We start from the raw sequence: 11,343 nt of genomic DNA on the forward strand, positions 1-11,343 counted from the left end.
GTTTAAATGGTAAAATTGCCAATGTAATTCAACATTCAAAAGTACTTGACTGACATTAACCAACCTATATATGTTTTGAAAAAATTCATGTTTAATATTCTTAAAAGAACAAATAGACATGATGCCAACATTAGTCAGACCTGACTCTACTTTGCATGTATGGCAACATTAAAAAATTGCTTCAGTTTCCTTGCAAGATCAAAAAGTTTGGCAGGGTTGCACTGTGAAAGATAAAGGAAACCAAATTTAGAACACCAAAGTAATAAATATGGTCAACTTTACCTGTACTGGTACTGTATAGGAGATAAACATGATGATAAAAAGAAAAACACTTGTGTAAAAAGGGTCATTTATTAATAATAATTGCACTAAATAGATCTCCTTTCCAGAGATCCAGTATATCCCATAAAACTTTATTCCCTGAGGCTGAACGGAAACAGACATCAGTAATGTAAATGTAAGGGTGCCCCCAATAGGCAAAAGGTTTGACATCCAACATAAAATACCCCCAGGTATAAAATAGAAGGTCTTTTCTGATTATATAATAGATCATAAAAAAAACCTTTTAGTGAAAAATTGAAACAGGATTTTTCAAAACCAGCCGGCAAGTGCAGAATTCATTCACAGGTCACTCTTCATCGATGGAAATTTACTCTGATTTCAGGATCCTGAGCTTACACGTTTTACCAAAAACTGAAGGATAAGGACAACACCCAAAGCCATCAGCACGTGTTGGATACTTTTATTTGTCAGTTTAAGTACAGCAGCCTGATAAGGATAGAAAAATAAATTTTGATCAGATATGAGGTAAAGTATATATTATACTATATAATTTGATAACAAAAGGGATATATTTTTTATTTAATTACATAAAAGGAACATGATCTGATTACAGCATATTCTTGAGCAGATCACTTGGTAAACAAGAATGCTCAGGAATAGGTGGGTGTTTGTGTTGATGTCAAAAGAGGGGGTACTAGCAATGCACCGCAAATAAATCCAGTCATGTTGTCTTATCTCAGGGAAAAATTGGGAGAGGATTACTGACCTGCTTTTTCAGTGTTGCCCTATCCCCCTCAGCTAGCTATCATTTACGTTAATAAACAAATTGGATTTTCATCCAATCCAGATGAAAGTACCCAAATTAAAATGTATTTGTCTATATTTACAAATAGTTAAGACTTCCCAAATTGCTGTGGGACAGAGGTTGCCACAACAATTAACTCGCTATAATAATTAACTATATTCAATTAACTAGCAATATGAATAGCACATACCTCAGCATAGGAACAAAGCTATATGATACAAACCCAGTTTAGTACATTATTTTTGAAGCAGTTCAGTTAGCTCAACTTTGTTCAACCAATTATGTAAAATGATCAGGTACATAAAAAAGAATGCAAATGAATTTATCAACATATCCAGCATTTGCCATTTTATTTTAATGCTAGTCTTTGTACAGACAAGGAACTGTTTCTAATAATAACATGGTAATCTTGGAATATAAAACTAGCATATTACTAGACAGGAGGTACTAATTAAAGTTACCTTTAATTGTTCTATGTTTTTATATGTAACTCATCAATGTAATAATGTTCAGTTAAAAGAAAATATATGGTACACCTCCTGGAATTTAAGATTTTTTTTGTGTATCTTATGTTCGTGTGTTCAAAGTCTTTATTTAAACATTTACTAGAGATAAAGGTAATATACTTGAACTAATTACATAAATCAGTAGCGATTCTACTATTAGTTTGTCCAGGACTGGCTGGTCCAGCAAATAGCACTTTATTACACATAACTTCATTAATAAACATAATTGTTTTGCTCTGTATGTCTGGATTACTTGGGTTGTTTCTGACATCTGGTGTAAATTTTAGGTTTAGTTAAGAAATATATTTACTGAGAAAAACATGTTCAATACTTATTTCTCTGGATGTATTTAAAGAAAACAATAGAAAGCATTTCAAGAAAAGAACCCCAACCAACTCTGAAGGGTGGTGTTGTTAATGTAATGGGTTGGGGATGTTTTGCTGCTTAAGGGTCTGGCAAGTTTGTAGGTAATGACACAACAATGAATTTCACAGTAAATCACAATGTGTTTAATGAAAAAAGGTGGTGTGGCCATTTGGCAGAAAGTCCAAGTTACAGTGGAAGGAATGGCTTAAAAAGTGGACATTTAGTATTATGGATCTGTCTAATTAAAATCATGATATGAAACGAAATGAGAATTTCTAGCAGATTGAAACACACAGTTCTTGAAAGAAGATGTACAAACATATTCAAGTATAAAATATTTTTGTATAGGTAAGTGGTCAAAAATGTCAGAGGCTAGTGGGAAGTTATGCAAAATGTCTGTAAAAAGTTTCGGATAAGGGGGAGATAACATCTTGTAGGGTGTACTTACTTTTTCCACAGTATATTAATATATCTATTATTATTTTTGTTAAGTTATTGATTAAAAAGGCAACTTTTGCATGTGTTTTATTTAAGAAATTTATGCTAATCTGTAGATATCGTCCTAGATAAAAATCTAATATCTTCCTGTTTAAAATATCATGAAAATGGTAATAATTGCCATCTATTTATATCTATATCTATATAGCTATGTAACGTAAACTATATTCATTTTCCTTTGCCATTTCTTCCTATAATATACAGACACAAAATGTCTCATGTAATTTATATATGCTGATGCAAATGTATCTGTGTAGCACTCTGATACATATGAGGAACTGCACAAAGAACAAAACTAAATGCACACTTTAGCACAAATACAAAACTTTTTTTTTTTTGGTTTTTAACCTCCCATTCTTGGAGGAATTTTACTTACCCATCCGCCTTGTCTTACAATCCACCGTGCAATTCTACTTTCCACGAGGTATCTAGCAAGACATTGAGCAATCGTTCTAAGAAACCTACGCCGTCCATTTTTCCAAACAAAGACAGCTAATCGATATCCAAAGCCAAGGAGGGCTAAAACACGTCCCCAGTTTACTCCAGTCTCAAAAACACTGCAAAAAGATCAGAAAAAAAAACACAGTTATACATCAAATTTAAATGCAAAGAAAACAAAGAAGCAAGAATGCAACTAAACTAAAAAAAATGTTACATTTCAGCAATAATATATATCTAAATAAAAAAAACAAAGGTTATTTATATGTGATCCACATGCATCCAAACTCTCATATAAAATATCTCTGCATGAGTACAGCAGACTTTTCTATAAAGTAAAGGTCCTAAAGTAAACTGGGTATCTTGAGACATTAAAAAGCTTATTCTAAAAGCTTTCTAAATTAAATGACTTCCTAGGCTTCCACACAACCCATGAAGGAGAAAATAATCTAAATATTTTTAGATGTAAAAGCCTTTTTATACCATGAAAATGTACCAGTGTATGTATACTGACAGTATAAATGTACATTTGTATCAATAATGAAATATATGCATTAAATTTACAATATCAGCAAACATTAAAATGGGAGAGAAGAGGAGGAGAAAGATGAACAAAGATTTCTTTGCTGCCTTCAACACCTACACATTGGCAAATGTACAATGTACTGTATATAAAAAAAACTTTCTTCTTCCTTTTTTCATTTTGTTGTATCAACAGCTAACATTATCTAAAATATGGTATTGATTCCTCTAAGCATACAGTACATACCCTAAGAATCCAGCTGTTATTGAAGGACACCTCCCTCACAGTTATTGAAAGTGATAGTCAAAAAAAGCTGCTTGCTCTGTCCACATCCTTCACCCTCAAGCACTGAAGAAATCAGATGGGTTTATAGCAGCCTTTCTCAACATTTTTTTAACATGAAGCAATCCTTGAAAAAACTTTCCGGTATCAGGAAACCCCTGCTACAATTACTATATCCACCGCTCACAGTACAATAGTGTTTTGGTGAGTGGGGAAAATGACGTTGATCAAGGAACCCCTAGCAATCTGAATGAGAAACACTGATTTAGAGTATATGTGCTTTTTGTGAAATGATTAATAAATGTGTGAAATTTAAATTTCTTCAGCTCAATCACCCCTACTTCAAGTAAAAATGGACGTTGCATATGCACTCATTTGTACTCATTATGCACTCATTTGTATTTGAAAACTTAAATTTTAGCTCACAGTGTGAAATATATGCTATAGCAAAAGCATTTACATATCCACTGCTTAATACTTACACATTTCCTAATTGCTATTTTAATTTTTGAATCCACACTATCCACTTGTAGTTTCCCATTCCAGTGTGTCTTCTTTTCAAACAGTTACAAGGAAAGGTCTCTCTGGCTTTTAAATAAATCAGCTCCAATCCAGTCACCATTTATCTGGCTCTCTGCACAGCATGAAAATCAGTGAAATGCTGCACCAGCATTTTCCTTTTTAATCCTGATTTGGCGCTCAATAATACCCCCTACTGAATACATAGGCCTGATTTATTAAAGCTCTCCAAAGCTGGAGAGAATACACTTTTGTCAGTGAAGCTGGGTGATCCAGCAAACCTGTAATGGATTTCTTCATAGTCATTTGCTATTTGTTAGCAAATGCTTTGAATCCTGGACCAGATCTATCCCAGGTTTGTTGGATGACCCAGCTTCACTAGTGTATTCTCTCCGGCCTTGGAGAGCTTTAAAAAAAATCAGGGCCTATGTGTGTAATCCTACCTTTCAGGGGTTCTAGCTTACATTGTACCTAACATTTGAAGCTGGGAATCACAAATCAGTATTTAAAAATCAGGAAAGACGTGTTACTAAAGAATGTTGGAATAATTTGTTTTTCAATCTGTTAACAGATAATAATGCTAGATGCAATATACAACAATCATGTCTGTATTTAAGATGCTGAAAGAACATAATAGATACTGCAAATAAGCAAAATGAAATTACAGATTTTAAAGTGATAGCAAAGCATTTAGATAGCAAAAGTGTATTGAATGCAAATTACCTGAGAGTGCAGAAAAAGTTCTAGCCCATGAAGTGGGCTGGATAGCAGGAGAGAGAGAATAAAAAATGTTATGCAACAAAGTACCTTATACCACATAAAACATAATATACAAATGAACAAGAAATGTACCGGATCTTCGATTGTTTATGGGCCACAGTTAAAGTTAGTTACTGATAACCTAATGTAAATACCATGCCTTTTTTTTCCCACACAGTTTTTTCTCTTCAGCCTGGCACTTTTCACCAGCTGGTTGGCTGCCATCAGACAACAGCTTAGACTGGACTTTGTGTACAAGCAAGAGAGACCCTTTAGTGAAAGGTGGAAGCCTGTCAGCTCAGCTTGCAGAGAATGTGAAAATCTATACTTTGTATCATTTCCACTCCCAATCCTCTGCAAGAAGAGCTGAAAGGCCATCTCTCCCTTAGGCTGGGTCTACACGGAGGGTTTTAAAAAAAACATGTAAAGGTTACTACCACGTTTATAGGCGTTTTTATGTACTTTTACAAGCTTTTTAAACCTTGTCTTTAAAACAATAAAAAAACTCTTATAAATGCATATGACGCATTTTACTTTGATTTTACATAAGATAAGCCTACATAAAACCCCTCACTCATTCCTTGAAAGGGTTAAAAATATGTGTAAAAAATAAGACAGGCTTTAATGTAAAATATTTTATTGAATGTGTGTGCTTTGTGTTAACGGTGTTAAAACTTTTTTTGTTTTTTACAGGTTATTCCACAATGAAAGCGTGATTCCCACGGTTGCATTCATGACGTTAGCACAGCCATGTGTGGGATCCCCAGACACTAGAGGGGCAAAATTAGGAAAAGTCTCCCCATTCATCTGAATAAAAAAAAATTATAAAAAAGGAAACCTTGATGCTGATGCTTGAGCCGTCATCAGGGTTTCCATTTTCCAAGCCAATTAGGGAGGCGAGTTCACTGCACCCACAGCCCTAGAGAAGGAGCTTAAGGGGCTGGTCGGCGGGTGCATTGTCCTCACAGGACCTCTCCTTTGCACCCAGGGCCCTAGAGGAGTTGTAGCATGTTGCTCTGTACCCACGTAGGTAGAGCACCTGTGCTAGAACTCCTCCAGGATTGACAGGTGCATTGTCCTCACACAACCTCTCAAAGGAGAGGTCAAGGAAGTTCGCTGCACCTGTCCACTCGTGCTCTTGCACCTGTGGCACGTGCTCTGTACTCATGTGGGTGCAGAACAGGGCCCAAGCGTCACCTTTTCTCAGCCATTCAGCACTAGAGGTGAATGAGGAGACTTGTCCTTATTTGCCTGCTAAAGCCTGGGAATCCCACACTGTCAGGAGTCGCACGGCTGTGCTTATGCCATAAATGCAGCTTTGGGATAACCTGTAAAAAAAAAAAAGGTAAACACACACATCTAAAAAAAAGTCTCGTCTCCCTTTTTACTTATTTTTTGTACCCTATCAGAGGAGTAAGGGCTTTTTTGTACCCCTGTACTCATTCCCTGGAGTTAAAATTAAAACTCAAATAAACGCTTACGTAAATCTCAGCAAATTAAGGTCAAACGCGTCATAGGCATTTATAAGATGTTTTTTTGTGTTTTAAAGGCAAGCTTTAAAACGCCATGTAAAAATGTAGGCTTGTAAAAATTAAAATGCAGGGTTAACACAGGTAAACGCATACATTGATTTCAATGGGCGTGTTTTGCCACGTTTAAGTGCTTGAAACGTAAATGTAGTAAAAATCAGTGAAAACACGGTATATACATTTTACAGCAGTTTAAAGGCAAGCTTTAATACGCTAGTAAAAGTACATAAAACGCAAATAAACACGGTAGGAACATGCCTTTTTAAAACAGTCTGTGTAGACCCAGCCTTTAAAAAATTAAAAATGCAGAAAAACGCAGGAAACGCGGGTAAACACACCTATTGATTACAATTGGGGACGTTTTCCTGCATTTATTAATGTTTGAAAACGTCAGTGAAAGCTCCCATTAAATTTCATGGAGACTTTTAGAAGCCTTAAAATCGCGGTACAATGCATCATAGGCGTTTATGAGTTTTTTTTAGTGTTCAAGCTTCAAGACATTTGTAAAAATGCATAAACACGCATATAAACGCGGTAGGAGCATTTACATGCTTTTTTCAAACAGCCAGTGTAGACCCAGCCTAAAGCTTGCTTTTTCATTCTACAAGGAGCCAGGGCCATCTTTCATCATGTTCAGAAAGCTGAAGCTCAGATCAGTAACAATTTGCTGCCCACAGGAGAGCCATGGAGTACCAGAGTAGGTAAGTTTGGTTGTATAAATAGATAAAATAATTTTTTCCATATAAATCTGTAAAATATTACACTTACATTTATTACAATACTAAAAGTGATTACATTCTTTACAATACATGGGATGCCCAAAAGATGGGTCACAATACAGGGGCACTGGACAGTTGGCACATAAAAGGGTGATGGAAAAATGGGAAACACTAAAGGGTAGGAATTAGAAAGAGACAATAGGGTATAGAGGGTGGTAAAAAGCCGACATAATTAAAGGGGTAATGGGACAGCTTTGGGATGAATCTTAGGATACTAAATTTGTCACATGTTGCTCCAGCCAATTTTTTAATCCCCACCCTCCCCACCTTGTTAAAAAAAAAAAACTTGTGGAGAAGCAGTGCTACCACAGGAAATGAAGTCTGTTTAGGTTAAAGAACACCTCCTTCTTTTATTAATATTGTTAATAATAATACTATTATTGTGTAGGGTGTCTTCTTGATGATACAGGAAGTGTGCATAGGACAGAACTAGATTTTTTAGGGATCAACAGGTATTTTAAATATTTAGTAAACATACAATACATACAAGTTCATTGTTAGGGTTTACATATATTTTGAGAAAACCTGCATTGGTCACACTTTAACAGCACCTGCAGTGTAGGGTTGTTATGTATAGCAGTTCTGGTTACCCAACATTCTCCTTGTCATGTGCAGAAAATCTATAGAATGGAAACCATGTTTTACAGAAAAAGTAGCATCTCTTTATTAGCATTTGATCTCGAATTAGTTTAAAATGCACAAAGTGCATAAAAATGCATATAAACGCAATAAGAACAATTACATAGTAGGTTAGGTTGAAAAAAGACATAAGTCCATTAAGTTCAACCACTAGGGAAATAAACATATCCCAGATATAAAACCCTATAGGACATAGTTGATTGAGAGGAAGGCAAAAAAAAACCCTGCTACAATTTGCTTTGGATGTTCCCTGAATCAACAGTCACTGTTATTTTTACTTTAAAGCGTTAATATCCAGTTATATTCTGGATATGTTATATTCATATTATGGGGATATACATTTGTGTTACAATAAAATAAAATAGGTTTTATTGTAAAAAAAACAAACAAACAAAAAAAAACAACAAAGAAAAATGTACTATTGCGTACAATAGTTTATTTCACGTGTAGATAGGGTACACTATTGAGGCTGCGAGGATAACTAAAGGCTTAGACATTTACCCCTACTGAGAAGAAGGGGAATCAGAAGAACTTATTCTTCCACAAATGTTCTCATCATATACACATTACTAGGAGCTCACCCAGTTTAGGAGAAAACACAACTCCTATTACTGCTGTGATTTAACTTTACATCCAACTCTGTTGAGAAAAAGGCACGTTCCTCTTTGGGGTGAAGGTTACAATGTATAAGCCTGCATGTTTGTTATTGGCGCCCCTTTTATTCCACCTCCATTAAAAATGTATTCAAGATAAAAAAAATGCTGCTTCCCAATAAAATACATGCTGCATGCGAGCATGCTGCAAACTGCATCACTTAATTTTAACTCCACTAGTCAGTTTTTATGTCATTCAAGGTTCAATAGCAACAAGTAAAATATTTAAAATGTGAAATTATACCACCTTCAATTTTTCTTTTCGTTTTACACTAGAATTCGAAGCAGATATTATTACACCAAATACTCAATTATACATTTATTTGAAGTGTATTTACATACAACATACAAAATCCCTGAATTTGACTAGACTTGAGTAGAGGTATGACTTCATCAGTCTGTTGCTATTCCTTGCTGGGCGTCACAATGAGTCCTGTGCTGCTTACATTGTTTTAGTCCCTAACAATGAACTTCTCCTATTTTTTCCTATTTTGTCTGGTAAACATATTTTCTTGTTTTGGTATAACTGTTGTAATGTGCATAAAAATGTTGATCTTGTCAGAAATTCAGAACATTCCTGTTTTTTTTTTCTGTCTTGGCATACACTTTAAGCACAGCAGAGAAATGTCAAGTCAGCGTGGCTGTACTGTCAATCAGGGCAGTGTAAATTTCAGGTTTGCACATAAAGAAATATAAATCTTTCAGCAGCTAAAACTGCTTCCAGATATGAATTTACTTTGTGTATATCACTGTTTGTTGGGGGGGGGGTCAGTTTAAAAATAATGGATTATGGCACCTTCTTTCAAGTGAAAATTAGTGTGAATTTGGAGCATAATTAATATGGAGAACGATTTTGAGTTCCTTATACATAAGAACTAAGACAAAGTAAATATTTCATATATGTTTCACAGGTGATTTCTTATGCTTGAGGAGCTAACAAATAGAAAATGTTGTGGTTAATAAATGCAGGATAAAATGGAAATGTGTTCTGAGCAACATTAACAATTGCATTACATTCACATCCCTGCCCATCATCTGATTATACCAGCTATGTTAATCAAAACGATCTGAGCAAACTACAACACTTTGTTTGTTAATTAGCCATAAAAGGAGCCCAGAAAATTATAAGGCAAGGTAACACTTTTTTTGTTGACAGTACCTGGAAGCAATCTTTTTGAAGTAGTCATAAGCATTATCCAGGTTGGGATTCAGGTTCCTCAGAATGTCATCAAAAAATTCCTCATAGCGCTTATTCAAGTCATCTCCAATCAATGCAAGCTGGTGTCCCACCTGGTCCAGATTGCTGTGGAAAGAGAGGACATACTTTTCTTTTTAAATTGTACTATCTAGGACAGAAATAGTCAAGCCATTCAAATCCAATAGTGAAGAATGATTAATAATACTTGACAGTTGAGACTGTTTTATTACATTTTTCTATTTGTTAATAATATGTAATAATTTAAATATTGGTATTTTTGATTAATTTTAACTGTCAAAAAGTAAATGAAGAATACTTCAGTTGTTGATAAAACCATCCAATTAAGTGACACTTTGGGCCTGATGTATTAAAGCTCTCCAAGGCTGAAGAGGATACACTTTCATTAGTGAAGCTAGGTGATCTAGCAAAGCTGGAATGGATTTTAGTCATTTGCTATTTGCTTGCAAATGTTTTGAATCCTGGACCAGATCAATTCCAGGTTTGCTGGATCGCCCAGCTTCACTGATGCAAGTGTATCTTCTCCAGCCTAGGAGAGCTTTAATAAATCAAGCCTTTTACCTCTGCTCTGCATGTGCAATGAAAAGGGTATTTTAGGCAGTTTATGTCTTCAACCTTCTTCAAAACTCTTTTGTCCTGACACAAAAAAATGTGCACACATGCACAAGCTGCAAAGGAAAACACACATAGCTTTCTCTGGGAAATAAAAGATTAGCTAAATCAGATACTTTTAGTGTTCATGAAATCATACAGGCCTGCTGTTGCTTCTAGATATATTGCTGTTTGGATTAGGATTGCATTATTTTATAGTAGTTGTAGTATAGTTGTTCAACGTTTTTCATTTCAACGTAAGATTACATATATTGTATATACTCAATATAAATCAATTGGAATATCAACTGAGGTATTTTTAACTTTAAATTAAAAAAACAGGAAAACATTAACTCAAGTAGTAAAGAAAATGCAGGCAATCACTGCAAACATTTAAAACAGTAATCAACAGAAAAATAAAAAAAAAAAACATCCAAGGTTGGGTCATTTTTGTATACAGGTTGACAATCGAAAATCCAGCCATTGATAATTCCTTTACTTCAGTTTCCCCCCATGAATTTCAGATCAAATATTCAATGCAGGGACTGCAGTACACTGTTTGGCCACTAATGTTTTGGCGCTGTTCTGCAGAAACACTTGCTTGCTAAACTATATACATGCAATGAGACGTCCCTGCTGCCTGCTTCCTGGAACTGTGCCAGATGTTCATGGCGCTGCGAGAAGAAGGCTGCTCTGTGTGTGGAGGTAGGTATATATACATAAAAAAAAAATCTGTGATTTTCAAAAACCTGGCCCACCTCCGGTCCCGAATTTTTGATAGTCAACCTGTATATTAACTTCCCAACCGTTAAGCCTGTACTTTTTCGTATTAAAAAAAGTTGCAATTATCGATAACCCCGTACTTTTCTCACTCCCCACTTACCTGGTCCCGCTGTGCTCATCCAGCGTCATGTCCGTGTTCCAGCGTCGTCCTCCAGCGTCAATCTCCCTCTCCAGC

At 35.2% G+C, this 11,343-nt stretch overlaps 1 protein-coding gene across 3 annotated transcripts in view; it reads right to left on the reverse strand.

Moving 5' to 3' along the window:
• Positions 1-332: 332 nt before the first annotated feature.
• Positions 333-11,343, reverse strand: part of BAK1 (BCL2 antagonist/killer 1) — a 25,345-nt gene continuing 14,334 nt past the window's right edge. For all 3 annotated transcript variants that reach the window (XM_072422516.1, XM_072422526.1, XM_072422534.1), the window contains exons 4-6: positions 9,738-9,881; positions 2,834-3,014; positions 333-768 (exon numbers count right to left, since the gene is read on the reverse strand). In XM_072422516.1, coding sequence (XP_072278617.1) covers positions 661-768; positions 2,834-3,014; positions 9,738-9,881 — 433 coding nt within the window. In that variant the 3' untranslated portion in view covers positions 333-660. The remainder of the gene's footprint in view (positions 769-2,833; positions 3,015-9,737; positions 9,882-11,343) is intronic.

Source organism: Pyxicephalus adspersus, chromosome 1, assembly GCF_032062135.1.
Source record: "Pyxicephalus adspersus chromosome 1, UCB_Pads_2.0, whole genome shotgun sequence".
In the NCBI taxonomy this organism is placed as follows: domain Eukaryota; kingdom Metazoa; phylum Chordata; class Amphibia; order Anura; family Pyxicephalidae; genus Pyxicephalus; species Pyxicephalus adspersus.